The 21286-nt window shown below is 39.4% G+C and overlaps 2 protein-coding genes across 3 annotated transcripts in view; both read left to right on the forward strand.

Annotated features, from left to right (window-relative positions):
* smc3 (structural maintenance of chromosomes 3) overlaps positions 1-10696 on the forward strand; it is a 36461-nt gene extending 25765 nt beyond the window's left edge. Inside the window, exons 23-29 of the mRNA XM_061721413.1 lie at positions 4-112; positions 966-1213; positions 3616-3828; positions 4199-4384; positions 6061-6238; positions 7152-7258; positions 9631-10696. Coding sequence (XP_061577397.1) covers positions 4-112; positions 966-1213; positions 3616-3828; positions 4199-4384; positions 6061-6238; positions 7152-7258; positions 9631-9702 — 1113 coding nt within the window. The 3' untranslated portion in view covers positions 9703-10696. The remainder of the gene's footprint in view (positions 1-3; positions 113-965; positions 1214-3615; positions 3829-4198; positions 4385-6060; positions 6239-7151; positions 7259-9630) is intronic.
* A 9901-nt stretch (positions 10697-20597) lies between these two features.
* The window catches only part of rbm20 (RNA binding motif protein 20), a 65618-nt gene continuing 64929 nt past the window's right edge, over positions 20598-21286 (forward strand). Inside the window, exon 1 of one of the 2 annotated variants that reach the window (XM_061721433.1) lies at positions 20598-21238. In XM_061721433.1, the coding sequence (XP_061577417.1) occupies positions 21180-21238 (59 nt within the window). In that variant the 5' untranslated portion in view covers positions 20598-21179. The remainder of the gene's footprint in view (positions 21239-21286) is intronic. The other variant, XM_061721425.1, reaches the window with a different exon arrangement.

Consider the following 21286-nt stretch of genomic DNA (forward strand, 5'->3'; position numbering starts at 1 on the left):
CAGGAGCTGAACGAGTTGCGAGAGACTGAGGGGGGCACGGTGCTCACAGCCACCACATCCGAGCTCGACGGCATCAACAAACGCGTCAAAGAAACTTTGGCTCGATCAGACGGTAGGCATTTGACTTAAAACGCTGCAGGGAGATGAAGGTAATCTGAAGAGCACTCTGCTTGGACAGGGCTCTGAGCAAAGTGAGCCAGCCAAGAAAGAAAAAACAGAAAACAGGTTTGATACTGCTTTAACTCCCGAGCAGTCACACTAAACACTTCTGTGCACCCGTAGTTTGGAGCCAGTCATTATTAAATACAGTAGTTAGCTGTTAGTTTTGGCCATATTTATATGTTATCGCATCATCACAAACACATTTATACAAGTATGAGGCAAAAAAACATTGTGTTGTGGAACTTCTTAAAAGAAATGCATATGACCTTGAAGTTCTGTAGTTTAGTAAAAATGCACTGTTGGATTAGATGTATAGTAGAGGCTGGTTATCGAGTTGCTAATGTGTTAAGTTATGTAGTTATGTGCTGCTTAGTTGCTACCGCATGCACATGGTGAAGAATCGCTGTAACATGTTTGAGTCACAAAATGGATCATATGCCTCGTCACAGATGGTTGTATAAATGTCTGTTTGTGATGTGACTCAGATGAATCAATACAAGGCACCTGCCAGAAAGCACTTGTTCCTGAGCAGAAATCTTTTTCACAGATAAAGATTCAGTTGTTGGCTTGAATTAATTAAAGACATTAAGCAGCTGGTATTTTCACTAATTTCTTCTTAATTGTTGGCACTTTGTATTCAGTAATTGGTCTGCTTTACTTTGATCTTTTTCCGAAGAGTTGGCCATCATGTGGCATCGCCCAGAACCAGACATTTAGACACAGCGTGTCAGCGTCTCAGTTTGACCCAGCTCACTTTCACTTGAACTTCCCGTTTTTAACCTCCCTCCACCGCCTTTTTCTAGATCTGGATACTCTGGTTGACAAGACAGAGGTGGAAATCAAAGACCACATCAAGAGCATGGAGCGATGGAAAAACATAGAGAAGGAGCAGAATGACGCCATCAACCACGACACCAAGGAGCTTGAGAAGATGACCAACAGACAGGGCATGCTACTCAAGAAGAAAGAAGAGTGCATGAAGAAGATCCGAGAGCTGGGCTCTCTGCCTCAAGAGGCCTTTGAGAAGTACCAGACCCTCACACTCAAACAGGTACACACACACACACAGAAACACACACCTGCTGCTTAATGAGGATATATGTAAACATTAGGGGTGTAACAATATATCGTGCCACGAAATCTCGCGATACAAAAACGTCACAATACGTGTCTTGGAGGTGACAAAGTGTATCGCAATATTGGGTTATTAATATTAATCTATTGTGTTGACTAGTAACACGCATCCGACAGCGGCTGCGACCGCACCTCGACCCACGGACCAAAATCTTACTCCGCTCAAAAGAAACTAGTCCCGTTTTGAGCTCTGAACTTTTACTTATGTAACGCTGGTGTAGAGTTAAGCCTTACCTTATTAAATTAAACCTTTTTGGGGTCGTGAGTAGGATAAACACGGGGACAACTTCTGCTGAGTTCGAGTGTACTTTACTGTCCGCTCAACAGTGTAGGATTTTAGAACATCAACACAGCACCTAGTGCCGTACTGTGGCGTATCACTCCGCCCAATCTAAAACAGACTAATCACTACAGATAAACTGACTAGTGTCATTATAGTCCCTGATTTACAGAATATAAAGAATATATTTATAAAATAATGAACCCTGAATTACCAAAATAACCTTCTTAACAAAAATAAATCTCCTCTTACACTTATAAGGTGAGCATGAATCAATCTTTTTTATGATGTAAAAATTTATATATTTATTTACTTTTATTTATTTATTTAATTTTAGTTGTTAAATTAGAAAGAAAAAAGTCAAATCATACATGAGAGAAACTATTGAGTTTGTGGCAAAATATTTGTACTTGTATGAAACTGAAGATGCATAATGCAAACCTGACATTTACTTTTAGTTTAGTTTGTGGAAAATGGTTGGCCTGGCTTTCTCTTTAAAACTTAAACAGTTATAAAGAATTACAAACTGTAACAATAGGGCAAACGCACAGCATTGTTTTGTATTTTGTGTCTTTCAAATAAAAGACAATTTTTTCCAGTCATATGTTCCTCATTCAAGGTTGTTAAAAAAATACTGCTATAATATCGTATCGTATCGTTATCGTGACCTCAATATTGTGTATCGTACTGTATCGTGAGATTAGTGTATCGTTACACCCCTAGTAAACATATAGCATCACTAACATTGTTAATGTTCACTCACACTTCATTCTGCAGCTGAATGTTGGTAAGAAATCATGTTTGGTGATTAGTACAAATCCAGTTTCCAGTTTGCACAAATTCCTCTCCACAGTGATTTGTTGCTCTTACTTGGAATATTTCCACAGACTGATAACGTTCTGTAAGTTGGTGCAACTAAATATAAAATATATATATATTTTTTTTTAACTTTTTTAAAATCCAGATGTCAGGATAAGACCAGAAAACTACATTTGGTGCATCTTGATTTCAGTCATGTCCCACCCCCTCACCAGTGACTCAGAGATGACTTGGTGGTCTGCCTATTTCTTTTCTTCCTTCAACCAGCTGCCTCTGGGAACAAACACTGTGATGAGTGGACTTGGCTGCATCTTAAGTGTCTGAGTGTCTGCTGTGTGTCTCCCCTCCTTGACGAAGCTGAAAATAGCTTCACACTTTCTCAAACACTTCATGTGGTTTATCTTTCTCCCCGGGACTCTGTACGGGGGCAAGATGGTTGCATCTGATTGCAGAAGTGGACAAGAGAGCTGAGCAGTAATAGCACTTGTTCTCGTTCCCTTGGAAATCAGTGATTTAAATGGATGAATGTACAGCCGGAGCACTGTGCTGGCGCCTGCCACTTTGTTATTAATCAGGCCAGGCTAACTTTAGATATGAACAGAAGCCAGCAAGACATTTGTTAAAAGCTTGATGAATCTGAATAAATGTCTGAGTAAATCTGATTTACAGCTAATATTATTTATTTTTTTACCTTTTATTGGCAAATAATTATACACTCAAAATATTTTGGTAGCTAATGATTATTATGCTTGGTTACATAGTCTCTTAAAAACCTGTCCACCAGGTAAAACGATGAGCAACACATGGAAAAGCAGTGGTTCTCAACTGGTCTAGCTTCAGGACCCTCCATCACCGTTTTATGGCGAGCTACAGCTGTTTAATGAGAAGATGGTGCACTTTAAACCTCAGGTTGTACATGATTAGCAGTGATTTTTTTTGTGCACAAACATGAAATAAAGCGCAACAACTGAGAAGTAGTTTCAAAAAGAGTCATAAACCTTTACCTGAGGGCAAAGGTCCCACTGAAAACAGCTCAGCGACCACTTTAGAATTACTTTTAAAGAATAGACTACAGTCTATTAATATGGGTTAAAATACATGTAACAAATCATCACTATTTTCCTCTGAATGTGAAGTTTAGATGGAGATGCAGACAGAATGCTGGACTCGTATCACCTTTACTTCATGATAAAATAATGTCTCATTTCCTGTTTCAACAGCTGTTCAGAAAATTGGAGCAGTGCAACACCGAGTTGAAGAAGTACAGTCACGTTAACAAGAAAGCTCTGGACCAGTTTGTGAACTTCTCAGAGCAGAAGGAGAAATTGATCAAGCGTCAGGATGAGCTGGATCGTGGATACAAGTCCATCATGGAGCTCATGAACGTCCTGGAGCTGCGCAAGTACGAGGCCATCCAGCTCACCTTTAAACAGGTAGACGAACCCGGGACTCGCACTCATTGTATGACACTTCTTAAGAAAGGAAGTTCATTTTCTGTGTATAGATTGAACTGGGAAGGGAGGTAGTTTTATTGCAAAGGTTTAGTTTAATTAAGAAGAAGTGTTTTTCTGAAAAATGTTATGCGAGTCTGAATTATTTTCTCAAAATTGTTCAATTGATTTTAGAGGTGTAGTGTATTGAACTTTTTTTTTGTTTTAGCTAGATTTCCAGATTTCTTCTTTGAGAAAGTCTTAATACTTTGTTGTCAGTCTTGTATAAGTTTCCTATGAAATACATTTAGATTAATGTGATTAAAACTCACTCCAATGGGCTTTTCCACTGATTTTTTTTTTTTCCTCGCAGGTGTCAAAGAACTTCAGTGAAGTTTTCCAGAAACTGGTGCCAGGTGGCAAAGCCACGCTGGTGATGAAGAAGGGCGACGCTGAAGGCAGCCAGTCTCAGGACGAGGAGGGCGCGGACAGCGAGAGAGGCTCCGGTTCACAGAGCAGCGTCCCCTCAGTCGACCAGTTCACTGGAGTCGGCATTCGTGTGAGTCCCGTTCCCGTTTTCACTTTCATGATATGCCGTTTCCATGAATCACTCAAACAGCGCTGGGGAGCGTTAGTTTGGATTAGGGCTGCAGCTATCGAATATTTTAGTAATAAAGTATTCTACTGAAAATTCCATCGATTTAATCGTATAAAACATATTTTTGTTAAAGAGAAATTATAAATATACATAATATGTTAGATGTTAATTGACATTACTAAGACTAAAATATATAATCCAGTAGGTTCATGGCTGTGCATTTAAAAACCCTGAACTTACACCAGTCGACCAAATTCACCGCCTTCACTCAAAAAACTCAGGATCTTACCAAGAAATCTTCTTCTTTCTAACTTAAAAATGCCATTACACCTGATAACACACATCACTGATAAATCACATAACTTAAAAGATTAGCTGTTTTTCCCACGTGTTTCAATTGAACTTTCATTTGTGTCAAGCTAATTTTAAGCTCTAGTTAAGTTTTAAGTTAAAGTCTTTAAGATTTTGAGTTTTGGCAGTGTTCAAAATAGAATTATGAAACCTGCTGTATTGGAGCACGTTTTCTTTTAGTTAAAACTGTAGCGGGTACAGATGTTTAGAGGAACCTATGTATGTACCGGGTTAGAGGGGGAACATATACAGGACTGTCTCAGAAAATTTGAATATTGTGATAAAGTTCTTTATTTTCTTTAATGCAATTAAAAAAAAAAAAAAAAATGTAATACATTCTGGATTCATTACAAATCAACTGAAATATTGCAAGCCTTTTATTATTTTAATATTGCTGATTATGGTTTACAGTTTAAGATTAAGATTCCCAGAATATTCTAATATTTTGAGATAGGATATTTGAGTTTTCTTAAGTTGTAAACCATAATCAGCAATATTAAAATAATAAAAGGCTTGCAATATTTCAGTTGATTTGTAATGAATACAGAGTGTATGACATTTTTGCATTACAGAAAATAAAGGACTTTATAACAATATCCTAATTTTCTGAGACAGTCCTGTAGGAGAACAGACCAGAAGAATATAGAGTAGATTAAAAATAAAAGTTAAGCACTGAGCTACATGTGTCTCCCGTCTGGGCCATTGCAGACTCATTGCCTGAGCATGTTACTAAAACCAAACAAATCCGACGCCTCTTTCTTCTTCCGTGCGTGGCGTCGGCGCGTTGTGCCGCATTAAACAAAGTCCGGGTGAAATACCTGCGTTGAGCAGACAAAATTAAACGATTCTTCGAGGCAGAGAAAATTCCTTGATCATTTTTTTTAATCGAATTACTCGAATTATTGGAGGAATCGTTTCAGCCCTAGTTTGGATACGTTTCCCAACTTTGATTCTTTTGGTTTCTTCCAATGTATGAGAGCCTTTTCTCTGGTTGAAGTTTTGTGCCTGGTAAAACGTAGAGGTGTATTTCTGGAACACTGCGAATATCAATGAACCGCTGATTCTTCACCGCAAAACAGAACCAAGGTGCAGTTAGTCATCACAGTGAGTAACACACAGCTCTGCTCACACTGAGTTTATCTGGATCAGTACGAAGGCTGTCTTAACAGTTCAGATGTTTCGACCGTCATCCACAACAGAATCTCACGATGATGTAACCATCATGTCAGAGGGAATTTATTATTGTGGTCTGCCCTAGTTTAACTCCATCCACGTTTTGTTTGCAGGTTTCGTTCACGGGGAAGCAGGGAGAGATGAGGGAGATGCAGCAGCTGTCTGGAGGGCAGAAGTCTCTGGTGGCTCTGGCTCTGATATTTGCCATTCAGAAGTGCGACCCTGCTCCTTTCTACCTGTTTGATGAGATTGACCAGGCTCTGGACGCTCAACACAGGAAAGCTGTTTCAGGTAAACCGGTGGCACAAGTGTGTGTATGTGAAGACGAGGACGCATGTGAATGAAAGAAGACTCGAACAATCCGTTTGTCCTCGGTGACGATCCAGATCAATTTCATTGACTTTTGGGCTAAAAGCAGAGACAACCTTTAACATTTTTCGGTAAATCTGTCGGCTGTAAAATATCCTCAGCTGAGGCAACAAGACAAAGGGCCCCAGAGTAATTTGAAACATCCAGTATAACAGTTTATCAATTGTCTACAAATGCATTTAATATAAATTCTTCATGAATGTTTCATACTGCCACACTTTTTTTCTTTTTACTTAAGTTTTTGAGACAAAACTCTAATCTATGAAAGTGTAAGTAGTGAGGAAGAAAACAGAAACCGTCTTTTTCTTTATTGAAATTCTTCATTCAGTCACATCACACTACAAGCATTAAACAAACATCGAAAAAATAGTGACTGAAAAGGCACAGGCAGAAGCATAGTGCTTATATTAATGCCTGTCCTACATACAAACAAACAATAGCAAAACTAAACCAGTTATTCTATTCTTTTGTTATTATTCAGTGAAATTCTGCATGTCCTATTAATGTGATGAGCTAAAAATGTGTAGTTCTCTCTGCAAATTCAAAAAAATGTTTAAACTTAGGGCAATGCATAAATACTGTGTAAACTATGACCAAGAGCAGCTTCTCCTGTAAATCCTCTATATCACATGTTTTTGTTGTAATTGATCTGTGTAATACTTTTGATTTTGATTTGTTGTGATGTATTGTAAAAAAGGGTAGGCATCATATAAGCTACGGCTTCAGTCTACACCTTTTTTGGTTCATTTATTTATATATCCAGCTTTACTGTGGTGCATGTTTTGATTTACTAATGGACCAAATAAAAACTTGAGATTTGTTTGCTTAATTTCAGACATGATTGTGGAGCTGGCCGGCCACGCTCAGTTCATCACCACCACCTTCAGGCCGGAGCTGCTCGAGTCGGCGGACAAGTTCTACGGAGTCAAGTTCAGGAACAAGGTGGGGCTTTCGCTTCTGTTTCTACGGAGGGGCCACGTTTTAGCTTTTAGGATCATTATATTTTGATGTTGCTCAGAAGGTTAAGGGGCATCTTAACGGTTCCACACTTCTAAAAAATGAAATGCATATGAATTATTGCCCGTGATATGCCGATCTTAATTATTAACAGGCCAAATAAGTTAAAAACAAGCTGCTAAATTGTATCTAAACAACACATCATGATTAAAGTATTCAACGAGGTTAAAAGGGAAATTATGAAGAGTTGAAGTCCGGTGCCTGAGAGAGCGTATTTTAATGTCTGATGTGACTCATGTTTCAAAAACGTATTTTATAATACAAACCTTTCACTCTATTTTGTTTGAAAATGTCATTCAGTGAGCACTTCAGATTTGCAGGGCATCGTGACATCATTATCCAGATCAGAGTAGAACGACCCAGCCTCAAGTGATCAGGGACTTCAGTCCCGTCAGCTGACTTTCCCAGAAACTTTGGCTCTTATTTCATATGGGATCATTTTATGTGAGGGGGCGTTTTGGGGAGTTCTTCTTGTCTCAGATATTGTACTTCTAGAGTCTAGCAGGTCATGAAAAGGTGCATGAGGTTTCTATAAATGTTTTTATATCACTGCACAGCAAACCAGAAATATATTATGCAAACAAATAAAAGCTAATATATAGGGGTGTAACGATACACTAATCTCACGATACGGTACGATACACGATATTGAGATCACGATAACGATACGATACGATACTATAGCAGTATTTTTTTAACAACCTTAAATGAGGAACATATGACTGGAAAAAATTGTCTTTTATTTGAAAGACACAAAATACAAAACAATGCTGTGTTTGCCCTATTGTTACAGTTTGTAATGCTTTATATCTGTTTAAGTTTTAAAGAGAAAACCAGGCCAACCATTTTCCACAAACTGAACTAAAAGTAAATGTCAGGTTTGCATTATGCATCTTCAGTTTCATACAAGTACAAATATTTTGCATCAAACTGAATAGTTTCTCTCATGTATGATTTGACTTTTTTCTTTCTAATTTAACAACTAAAATTAAATAAATAAATAAAAGTAAATAAATACATTTTTACATCATAAAAAAGATTGATTCATGTTCACCTTATAAGTGTAAGAGGAGATTTATTTTTGTTAAGAAGGTTATTTTGGTAATTCATGGTTTATTATTTTATAAATATATTCTTTATATTCTGATGTAAATCAGGGACTATAATTACACTAGTCAGTTTATCTGTAGTGATTAGTCTGTTTTAGATTGGGCGGAGTGATACAGCACTAGGTGCTGTGTTGACGCTCTAAAATCCTACGCTGTTGAGCGGACATTAAAGTACACTGGAACTACACTGGAGTTGCCCGCGTGTTTATCCTACTCACGACCCGAAAAAGGTTTAATTTAATAAGGTAAGGCTTAACTCTACACCAGCCTTACATAAGTAAAAGTTCAGAGCTCAAAACGGGACCGCAAAACGGGACTAGTTTCTTCTGAGCGGAGTAAGATTTTGGTCCGCGGGTCGAGGTGCGGTCGCGGTTGGATGCGCGTTACTAGTCAACACAATAGATTAATATTAATAACCCAATATCGTGATACACTTTGTCACCTCCACCACACGTATTGTGACGTTTTTGTATCGCGAAATTTCGTGGCACGATATATTGTTACACCCCTACTAATATATCAACTAAAGCATCATTGTACAAAAGAGAAGATATGGGAGCATCGCTTCCTCATCCCAGAACAGACACAGCTCCATTTGTCTCTTGCCATCCTTGGACCGTCGTTGGCTCCCAAATTGGGAGCGATCTCTGCCCGCAGTTGCAGACACACTCACACAACCTCTCTTCAAAACCTCCCACCATGTCTACAGCTGTTTCCCTCCGTCTTCTTCTTCTTCCCGTTCCTCTTCTTCTTCCCCGATCCACTCTCTCTCACACATGCGTGGCTCACAGCTGAGACAGCCCCACTGCTGGAACCAGCGTTATGGAAAATGTGTCGCATCAACCAACAGAAAAAAAAAAATCTTTTTTTAAACTGTTATATTTACTGTCATTAAAAGAAATATGGACACCGTTATTCCTTTGAGAAGGAACTTCCAAACGCATGAGACAAACGAGTGATGCCGTAACCAACTTATAATCGATTATTACATTCGCTGGCAGGTAACTTTGTCATCACTTATTCACTGCAGCCTTACAGGTCACCATCTGTTCTCTTCTGAGAGAAAAGAAAACGATTTTGAGGTTTTATAACCTAATGATTAGTAACAATTAGTGCTGAGTCAGAGCAGCTGTGATGGAGACATGGATTGGTCATTGAACAAGTGTGTATGTGTGTCTCTTTGTGTAGGTGAGTCACATCGATGTGATCACAGCGGAGCAGGCGAAAGACTTTGTGGAGGACGACACCACCCATGGTTAATGGTCTCCTGCTCTCCATCAGCCCCCTCACTCCTTCCTCCTCCGCCTCTACAGGGCTCCACATCTCCAAAGAGGGTCACAGACAGAAATATCCCACTCAATCCACAGCCTTTTTTAGCCCTGTTAAAGATAAACAGTACAGAGTCTACATTTCTCCGAAACTGCATTTGAATTTGAGTGTTTAAATGCCAAAAAGAGGCATCAACTGTTTGCTGTTACTCATCGTTGAAGGTTGAAGTCTAAATCTGAAAAAAGGGTTCAAATCATTAGGCAAAAGGGCATTTGTGCGTGTTGCATGTTCCTGCTCTGCTGTAACTTTTTGTTTCAGCCACACTGGATCTGACAATTACAGTTAGCTTGTTTCTTCCCTGAAAAGGTCTTAAGAGAGCACTTCAAGTATGTGTTACGTTGACGTATTTCCCTAACGATGCATCTGAGCTGAGGTTTATCTGTGACGTGAAAAGTGCCAAAGGTGTAAAAACCTTCAAGATTTTCACAGAAATCAAACCTTCATACGTGCAGTTGAGGCAATTTTTAAATATTTAAAGGAAAGATTGTTAAACTTTTGTTCCCAGCCTCCTTTTTCTGCGAGGTTTCAGCAATGTATTCTGTGTTTTCACCAAACAAGGAGGAGATGAGTCTCATAAAAGCCACCTAGCGTGAAATGTTCAGTAGTTGTGGTTCCTCCTTATGGCTCTTACTGTAGTGTGTCATTCTTTGCTTTTTATGCTATTTCAATATATGAAAGTTTAATTCCAGATACTGATTTTTGTTTTTAAGAAGACCGCTGCTGTGTGAAGCTGTCCGTAACTAAAACAGTGGTCACATCGTCATTCCTCCTTTATTTCCTAAATAGACATGTTGTTTGGGGCTAAACTCCTCACATATTATCTGTTGTACTGTTGTACCTATCTTTCAATCTGCTTTTTAAGTTTGTGTGTTTTTTTTTTAATGTAATTAGAAAAACTCTGAAAAAATAAAGTTTTAAAAAATAACTGACATTTGTGTTTTATTCTTCTTAAAAAGGCCACCAGGTGGGGCTCAAAACCCGACTATGACACCAACGCTACAGCTTAAAATGTACGTTTAAAAGAAAGAAACATTTAATTTGTGGTGAATGTGACATGATTAGAGTACTTTCAGGTTGGATATAATTGTATTTATTTGATCTCATGCATGCAACATGTTTACATGAATCTCCTCTAACTAATTGAATCTTTTTAGGAACAATTATTGGTTAATTCTCATGTAGTAGTCCTAGACTGACTAAAATATTAAAGTATTATCATTGGGTTTGAAATCCCTGCACTGACAGACTTATTTTTCTGGTCTATAATGGAAACATTTATATAAGTGGGGTTTCACGAGCTTTATACACCACGTGACAGGCGTTCTCTTGTCTCTCTCCGTGTTCATGTTCTCCACCCAGCACGGCTCATTCACACCCGTCACGTAAAACTAGGAATAACAACCCTGTTCCCACCCTGCTTCACCTGTCGGTGCCATTTCTGATACATATACATCTTTCTGATGTCCTTGTATTTTACTGAAGTCCATTTTCAGTTGATTGCAAACACCTCTTACTCAGAAAGGAGATGCTGAATTATATAAGGTTAAGCGAACGTTAGGTGACCAACTTCACTCAAAACCGTAGGTTAAAACAATGGAAAAGAAAATATGAATGCTGATGTTTCACTTTTACACATATCCACACGCAAACTTACATCTTCTGCAAGATCAAGTTGCATATATATATATATATATATATATATATATATATATATATATATATATATATATATGTACAGAGGTGGACAGAGTACTCGACCCCAGTACTTGAGTAAGAGTACAAATACTACTGGTCAAAATTTACTCCGTTACAAGTAAAAGTAGCTCAGTCAAAATATTACTCGAGTAAGAGTAGAAAAGTACTTGCTTTTAAAGGTACTTAAGTATCCAAAAGTAAATGCTTTTAAATTTACTTTAAGTAAGAGTAAGAGTAAATGTCTTATTTTCCACATCAGTAAATTACTATATTTTTTCTAAATTAATTTAAGGATCTTTTAACTCTTGTTTCTGAGAATTCGATGTTGAGTTGTTGAAAGCAGAGAGGTAGTTCTGCTTCGGCAGACACAATAAACATTTGAAAATAAATGTCTGTGGAAAGAGCAGACCTGAAAGTAACGAGTACTTTTCAGCCTTCCTAGAAATTTACTTGAGTAAAAGTAAAAATATTTGTCTTGGAAATGTATTCAAGTAAGAGTAATAAGTACCAAAGAAATCTAATACTCAAGTAAAGTACAAATCCTCTGGATATGTACTTAAGTACAGTACTCAAGTAAATTTACTCCGTTACTGTCCACCACTGTATATATATATATATATATATATATATATATATATATATATGTATGTACGTGTGTGTCAAAGGATTTCTTTTGCCAACCCCGCCACTAATCCACCATATATATGCTGACAGTTGTTAGCAAAAAGAAAATACTGAACGCTTCCAAGTTGCAAGTCTTCTGTCTACATAAAAAGATGTAGTGCAAAGAGGGAGCGGTTGGGTAGAGGAGAGGCCCGTCTGCACAAGCAAAGTTCCTAAAAAACTGAAAAGGTAAAGAGATATTTTTTATAACACAAAAGAGACAAAGGCTCACTTATTTTTAGTCTCGTAATTCATTGTGACCTCTCATTGGACAGTTGAAGAGAGTGTCGTTGCTAGGTTGAAAATAGGTAACCATTCAATAGACATAAAAAAAATAAATAAATAAAAACCACTTCCATGTAAAGGTTTGGGTCCAGACAGGGAAAGAATCACATCTCACTGAACTCAGTTCTTCCAAGACGAATATCTGAGCAGCAATCCAGCAGAAGTTGTTGGTCAAGGTGCAACTGTCTCATGGCTGCAGCTGGTTCATAACACAGCTGCTGCGTTTTTAAGCTACGCTTGAACACCAAAATCCTCTTTGTATTTTAAAATCTTCAGTGAGAAGAGAAGTCCTGGTTCCTGAGTCCCAGGATTAATCAGGACGACCTCTCCGCTGTGAGACCGACTGCCCACATGTCCTCTTTGTTATATTATTAGAAGGTTAATCCAAATACACTTTGTATTATTAAGGTTTATTGTTGTTATTCTATAGAAGCCCAGCTATTTATTTTACAAGCAAATGTCCAACAGCGCTGAGCCGCTTGCTTTCACCCCTGGCATGCACTCTTCTCCAGTAAAAACTTGAAACCGTGTAAGTATTCAACCGTCCAGCTGCCTTTATAGTATCAGTGTTGAGATCATTTATGGATCCATAATAAAGCTATCTCCCATAATTATGCTTCTTATCATTAAAAAAAAAACAAACAGCCACTCTGTCTCCTGACTGTAAAATCCAAGACAGCATAAAGCTGTCTTGGATTTTACAGTCAACAAGTTAATTTGTTGTCTAACAGGTGTTTATTAACTGCGGCGTGGAGCGGGAGGAAAGGGGGGGAGGCCCGTGAGAAGACTGGCTCAGATATTGAGCTTTATGGTGGTCCATCTGCCTCACAGGCCTCCAGGATGACGGGTTATTTCTGTTAGCTGCCCCACAGTCATCAGTCTGTTTTAACCGACTGTCAGCTAGGCGGTCGGCCATCCGCCTGACTGTCTCCCTGTTCTTCTCTGTCACTGATAAGGCCATACGTGGTTTATAATAAAGCTTTTATATCAAGCTGCAGTTGATCCAAAGCCTGAGTCCTGAAGCTTGTGCAGAAAGCTGCACAAGAATGGTAAAATTATGTGAGTGATGAGGGTAATTTTACTAAATACAGTGTGGTTTCATCCCGGTGGACAGGGAGGAGCAATCCTCCGTTTCCTGCCTTGTGCGCTCAGCAGGTATACTCACAAAAGTATTAAAAAAAAAGTATATATACACATACAGTGGGGCAAAAAAGTATTTAGTCAGACACCAGTTGTGCAAGTTCTCCCACTTAAAAGGGGAGAGAGGCCTGTAATTTTCATCACAGATATATCTCAACTATGAGAGAAAAATCCAGAAAAATCACATTGTCTGATTTTTAAAGAATGTATTTAGAATTATAGTGGAAAAAAAGTATTTGGTCAATAACAAAAGTTCATCTCAATACTTTGTTATAAACCCTTTGTTGGCAATGAGGTTGCTTTCAGTTGATTTCTTCACACCAAGCTGCTACCTATTGCAGATTCAGTCTTCCCAGCCTGGTGCAGGTCTACAATTTTGTTTCTCACGTCTTTTGACAGCTCTCTGGTCTTGGCCATAGTGGAGTTTGGAGTGAGACTGTTTGAGGTTGTGGACAGGTGTCTTTTATACTGATAACCAGTTAAAACTGCTGCAGCCTCTGACTGGAACACCTTACAAAAAACCCTTAAACTTTCTGTTCTCACTTCCATCTAAACCTTCAAACTTCATCTTTTATTTAGTACAACCGACTCCTGCACTTGCCTTTAGTCCTCCTTCATGCATACTGACTGTTTTACTTGATTAATTGTTTTATCTTTTGTATTGTGTTTTAATGTATTTTTCCATCTTAGCTCCCTCCCCTTTACCCCCCTAGGCTGCACTTGTAAATAAGAAATGTGTTCTTAAATTGCTTGCCTGGTTAAATAAAGGTTAAATAAATAAAATAAATAAAATAAAACAGGTGCCATTAATACAGGTAATGAGTGGAGGAAAGAGGAGCCTCTTAAAGAAGAAGTTACAGGTCTGTGAAAGCCAGAACTCTTGCTTGTTTGTAGGTGACTAAATACTTATTTTACCGATGAATTTACCAATTGATTCAGTAAAAATCCTACAATGTGATTTCCTGGATTCTTTCCCCCCATTCTGTCTCTCATAGTTGAAGTTACCTATGATGAAAATTAAAATTACAGGCCTCTCTCATCTATTTAAGTGGGAGAACTTGCACAATTGGTGGCTGACTAAATACTTTTTTGCCCCACTGTATAATATTGTTAAAATAAGGGAAAAGTAAGTAAAAGTCTTATTTCAGAGTGATGCAGGAAAACTATTCTTCAGTGTCGGACTACTGCATGTACCTGTTAACAGAATGTCCTGAATTACTGAATCGAAAATGCATATTTCAGATCAGTTTTAGCAGTTTATTCTTCCAGAGGCGTCTTCCCATTAAAAGAGAGATGTTTTCTCTCTCCGTCACCTGTTGCCCTGCCCCGCCCCGGGTTGGTAATCAAAGTTAAGACTCAGTGACATCTGCTCGTTTCCTTCTCTTGGTTGCTTTTTATGTGAATTGGCATTTTAAGGATACCATTACCATGAAGTGGATTAAACGGGATCATAAATGGATTACGAAGAAATAGAATATAACTCAATTATATTTGGATTCACTTGGACTCTGTCCAACTTATTTTTTTTTCCTTTGTAAAATGGCCTCAGTGGTTGGTTGTGTTTTTTTAGATGACTTTGAAATGAAAACTTGGATCAAGGTTTTCCCCAGAGTATCATTTATTTTCGGTGAGTGATGGCTTGACAGCCAGTCACACGTTGGCTGTGGAGCATCTGGCGCCCGACAGAAGAGCCTCCTCGGTGGAACCAGGGGTCACGTAGGTGACCCCCGATGACTGCTCTGACGCTGGTGGATCAGCTAAGTGACAGCAGCGCAGTCAGTAATCGCTAAGAACAGGGTGTTCTGTGGTTCCAGTTCGCTCCTCACACACATGCCAGTTCTGCCCTGCGACCCCCTCCGCTGCAGACTGAGAGGCGCATTAGCGGCGCATCAGCGTCCACCCTCCGTCTCTACACGCCAGACCCCCAAGTGCTACAAAAGTGCATCCATTTTTCCCTCAAATGGCTTCTGTTTATGCAATGTGTTAAAAATGAAGGCGAAGTGGTCTGAGATTCCTAATGTGAAATGTTTCTTTAATTCACTTTACAAACGTGGTACACTGAAAATGGGTTCACAAGTTAAATTTGATACATATCATTAGGAGAGATACAGGATAGTGTGTTTCGGGGCTACTTGTGAGCATCCAAAACTCCGACAAGCTCAAAAATAACTTTTATCCGTGAATAAAAGACTTTAAAAAGTTTATTGTTTACTCGTGGCTCCTTTGCTCTATAAAAAGTAAACCGTGTTAATAAAGTCTTTTAACTTCAACAGTTTAAAGGGTCTCCAGCCGATCCATCCCCTGTTGCTACATCCTGTTCAGGTCCAAGAAATGTTCTTTTGTTTATGTTCTCTTCTGTTTTTAAACGTCCCTTTTGGGGCCTAATGTCCCATAAATCTAGTCAAAATTGTCTTATTTTAAGCAATAACAGTGTATAATGAGTTTCTGCGACGGCTTAAATCAGTTCGTGCCCCACAAAGCCAGTGACATAAATGGACAAAAGCATCTCTGAGCGCCGTTGAGCGGCTGCATGTCACTGTGTTATTCTAGTTCAACAATAAAATAATACAACTGCTGTCCCGCGGTGAACGCTGGAATTTACAGGCTGTTGCTGTCATTGTTCATTTCTTTTTTTAAGCTGGTTTTATGGGATCATGTGGGCTCTGGTTCTCGGCCAAATGTTGATGACTGGTCATATCTTGGTACCACAAGGGCACAACTGTTGAAAGTGTGAATTTGTTGTTGTTTTTGCGGTGATTTTAGATGGTAGTGTTCATATTGTTCATATTGTGCCTAATTCTGTGTCTTCGCGGTTGAAAAAGCTGCCTGAGAAATCTACATGTTCTTTAACGATGACATAAATGACGAGTTTAAGTTCAATTTTTAAAGATCTCAAGCATCTTTTGCACCAGACTTGTATATCTGCATTGTAAGATATGTGACAAGTTTCCTGCTGAAATACAGTCGGGTCACGCGTGAGACTTCTAACCTTTTATACTGCACGTGTGAGCAGGTCGCAGGTGTTAGTGGGTGAATTTGTGATGTTTTAGCTCACCGTAGCCACCCACCCATCTGTCTATAAAAAGGCAGAAGGTAGACTGTTAGAATGACTTTAATTAATGGTCTTGTGACTGGCTTTACACATGTCAGCTCAACTCCTCTGCAAATCAAACCGTCCCTCCTCCTGGGAAGGCTCGGCTTCAGACAGACATTCTCAGCTGCACCAGGAGAATTTTCTGAAAACTGATCGCTTGGAAAGGGAGCCGCTTCTTACTTAGCACAGTATTACTTCAGCATTTTGCAAATACTATGAAGTGTTGCTGCATGATCGTCATTGTTTTACTGAATTATTGCATCAAAAATTACACCGGTGATAAACCCTTTGTTTTGTTTATTTGAAAAAGGAAATCATGAATAGCGGCTGTATTTATGGACGTAACACCCTCAGTGAAACGTTTACCCCCACAGACTAAGAAACGTGTATTTCATAGTGGCCACGTCGAGCACATGCCAGTTAAATTTGAATCTTATGCTTTCCGGACGACTTCTCTTTGTGACATTAAGCTACGACATCATTCCTGTTAGCATGTTTCAGCAGTCACACGGCGGCCGGACATGTTTTTAGAGATGCCGACTGGGCTAAAACAATTTATTCAAAGTATCACTTCACTACATGCATTAGTAAGCAAATGACTGAAAAACATTGACTGTTTACGGGCAAAACTAATTTGATCTAAAAGTTAAAAAAAACAACCTTGTTTCTAGAAAACTATTTTAGTAGTTTTAAGAACTCTAGTTAAGAAAAGTTTGCTTACCCCCTTAGGCAGAGATATTTTTGTAATAATAAGACAATTGTGACTAGATTTAGGAATATAAGGGTTATCTGTAGAAGACCTGTTTTTGTAGTGCACAGTTGATTAGATAAAAAAACAAAACAAACAAAAAAATCCAAGAGGTAATTTGTGAAAACTCACTTTATTGTAGAGGTGATTTTACAAGCAAGACTTGGTGGACGCGATTTTAAGATCTGTGGAAGCACATGCACTGTAGCTTTATGAAAAATCTGAGAAAAAAAAAACATTAAAAGTGTGAAGGAATTCTGAGAAACAAGTAGTTTTTTGTGGCTAGCACATACTCTGTTTAACTCTGTTTAACTCGTTCACTGCTGCAGAAACTCTAACGACTGCCCTGTTAAACCCTCACTGGTGCTGGTTTCAGATGAGGGGTGCAACAGAAAATATGATCTAATCTTCATTTAAACCACAATGATAGAATAAAAAAACAATATACAATAATAATTGTAATATAATAATATTACAATTATTAGTTTGTAATAGAGACCGTTGCTCCCAGGCTTTGGAACGATCTTCCACTCTCTCTGCGTTGCATGGAGTCTGTTGACTCCTTCAAAAGGCAACTTAAGACCTTTTTATTTGTGCAGGCTTTTGCCTAATTGTCTTGGGGCTGTTATGATCGTCAATGTGTTGTCTTGGCCTTTTAAACTGAAATGTGTATGTATCTTTTAACTGTGTTTTTATTGTAACTGTGAAGCGCTCTGTGACCATGGTCTGTGAAGGGCGCTGTACAAATAAAGTTTACTTAATTACTTACTTAATATAATAATAATCCAATATAACACAAACAATTATTGAACACACAAGATTAATAGTCTGAAGGAAAGGAAGGAAGGAAGGAAAGAAAAGAAAAGAACCCACTGTGGTTTTAGCTGGTTGGACTCCAAATTGAGTCCAACCAGCTAAATTTCTCATCATTCATTTCTAGGGAATCAGGAAGGATTTCTGAATGTTATCTTGACTCGGTATCAGTATCACTACTAAACATCTTCATTTATAAGCAGTTTGGGCTTATGCATTAACACTTTGAGATCAATCTGTATGCAGATCTGCGACTTTTGATCACATGATCAACCTTTTTTTTCCCTCTCTTGTTGCCACTCTTGATCATCAAATACGACTTTTCATCACTTGGCTTTTCAGCCCCAGGTGGCTACACTGAATATGACAAATTACCTTTCACCGTGTTCTCAGTTCGCACGACCGCGCTAATCATAGCCAGCGAGGCGGCACCGGTGAATTGTGGGAACTGGGGTTTGATGGCACACGTAGAGACTTGTGTCCGTGTTCTACCTCACTACATGTACCCTGGGGGTCGGGGGGGTTAGCGCCGTCGCGTGGACGCTCCCTCTCGTGGACTCCCTCAGATGGATGACAGTGAAGTTCCATCCCTGTGGTCATTATTTATAAGGCTGGATTAGCGGTCTGGGTGTCTGTTTTCAAAACTGATTTTTTTCATTTGAGCGCCGTCCTCGTTTCGTTGTGAAGAGCGTGCACAAAAATGTGAACGCGTGATGTGTTTATTTCATCTTTATGTTTCTTTAAGTCCTTGCCATAAAATGTGATTTAGCTCATTTTATTTAATCTGCCGCCTTTGCCCACTTTGGAGTATTTTCAGAATAAGAAAAAAAATTCTTGACCACATAACATTTGTGGTGTTAACTTGTGTCGTTTGAGGGGTTTTAAAACATCACAAGGGATTTCACTGGCCAAACAGTTTAAATGTAACTGCCCTGCTGAGGTATCCAGACGTGCACCATTATAGAAACCACTTCATGCTACAGTGGTATCTGCTTTCTTGCAGGGCCAAAAATAAGTGTGGTGGGGAGGATTGTTATGTAGAGTTGTCACATGAATATATGCACGCACTTGCACACACGCAACGCATAGTGATTGTGGATCGTCAGCAAGGACTGTTGCATGTTTCTTTCTCCTCTTGCCGTTCATCATTTAAGCTGACAGTGCCGGCGCGGAGAGGAGGCCTCCCGTCTTGGCGGAGAAGGAAAATGAGCCATTTTACTGTGATTTACATCCTCTAACCTCGTGTGCTGCATTCAGGGTCCAATTAAATATTTGAACTTCTTGTGCATTTAAAAGTATGTTTGACTCAAACCGATGATGTGTAAACAGACAAAGTTTCCGCTTGTTGGCACCTTGAGCACGGCCCAAGTGTATGGAGTGCTTCTCCACTCATCTCCCCGCCCTTATGAAGTAGATTTATGAAGGACGAACAGAACTGACAGATTCCAGCTGGAAATGTGCAAACTTGGGCCGCATCAGCGTCACGGCATTTTTGAAAGTCTCATCAATGATTTTATCTGACACTTCTATGTTCAATTAGCCACATTTATTTATACCTCATTGTACATTTCTGTCTATACTTTTTACCTATCCTAAGTTCCTAAGTCACTTTTGTACAGACTCACCCGGCACTTTAAAACCTCATTTTGTACATTTCCGGTCTACATTTTATCTTACTGTTTATACTTTTTATTGTTTATACATTTCATTTTATTTTATCTCTTATATATTTGTTTTTATAATTGTATTGTGTTGCACCAATCCCCATAACAAATTCCTCGTGTGAAAACTTGGCAATAAACCCTTTTCTGATTCTGATTCTGATTCTGATTCTGATATGATTTGTCATCCTCTTTAGTGGCCGTTAGTCAAATCCCCTTTCAGACACACGTCTGCCGTCAGGGGCGTGTTTCTGGGTACAAGTAGGGCTTTTTCAGGAAAATCCAGCTTCTTGGAATTAGCTGTATAGCTTCCTACGTGCATCCATTCGCCCTTCAAAAAGGACAATTCCCTATTCAACCAAAATGGATAATTGAGGATCTCAACCGCATCACACATGTTCAAACCCCCTGAGACCCTTTATGTCAAAGACGGCTGCTCTTGCTCCTACTAGCTATATATCCCTCTGCATATCCCTGATTTACCATCATTCAGGCCCAACCCTTTGAGACATACATGCGAAAACTCCGACTGCCAGACCATTACCAAATGTCAATAATCTGACACCATGTTCCCGGGCCGGAAACCGGACTCCTCCAATGATTCAGCAGCTAAATTGATCCCGACATCTACTGAGTGACTGATGGCATTCCCCGAGCCTCAGTGGACTGCATCTTTTCACTGGCCGGACTGTGCCAGAGTCTCTGCCGGTGGCTGTAGAGGTGATAATCAGCAGTGGCTGGAGGGACTTTCTTGTCCCTGTTGTTGTGCCGTGTGGAGCAGGGAGTCCCAGTTGGTCCCTCTCTCAACTAAGCCCCCTCTGCCGTCCCCTGAGCCCAACCTCCTGTGTTATTCTTTAACTTCCCTCAGTCAATCCCCAGTTTTCCTCTCAAGAGCAACTACTCTGATGTCCCCATCTTTTGACTCCGGAGAGAACACAGGGAGTGAAGAATGTGTGTGTAGTGCAGTTTGCAGAGAAAGAGAGTTGAAGGGACAAGGCTGAAGGGTGTTTTTTTGTGCCGTTGCAGCTGTCGATCAGGAGTAGCTGAGCGGAAGTGCTCAGTGGTCGTCTTTTCTCGGCTGCTGTTCTTCTGGTCATCTGGTCTGAGGCGAGAGGAAACAGCCGGCTAGAGAAAGTGGCCTCGTCAGGATTTACCGTCTTTGGATTGTTGTAGCTATTTTCAAGTGGGGTGTTTCTGGAGGTTAGAGGTGTTAAGGCTGCAGGTGGTGCTGTAGTGAGGTTGTGTTTCCGTGCAGCAAGCTTTGGGATCAGCAAGCGGCGGCGAAAGTGTCAAGACAGGCCGAAGAAAAATGCTGGGAAAAGGACAGAGCGGCGGATACCCCCCTGAGATGGGAGAAGCCCTGCAGAGGTAAGAGGACATTATGTAAAGCATCAAATAAGAAGGTAAACACAGTTG

This window comes from Cololabis saira, chromosome 1 (genome assembly GCF_033807715.1).
Source record: "Cololabis saira isolate AMF1-May2022 chromosome 1, fColSai1.1, whole genome shotgun sequence".
Classification (NCBI taxonomy): Eukaryota; Metazoa; Chordata; class Actinopteri; order Beloniformes; family Belonidae; genus Cololabis; species Cololabis saira.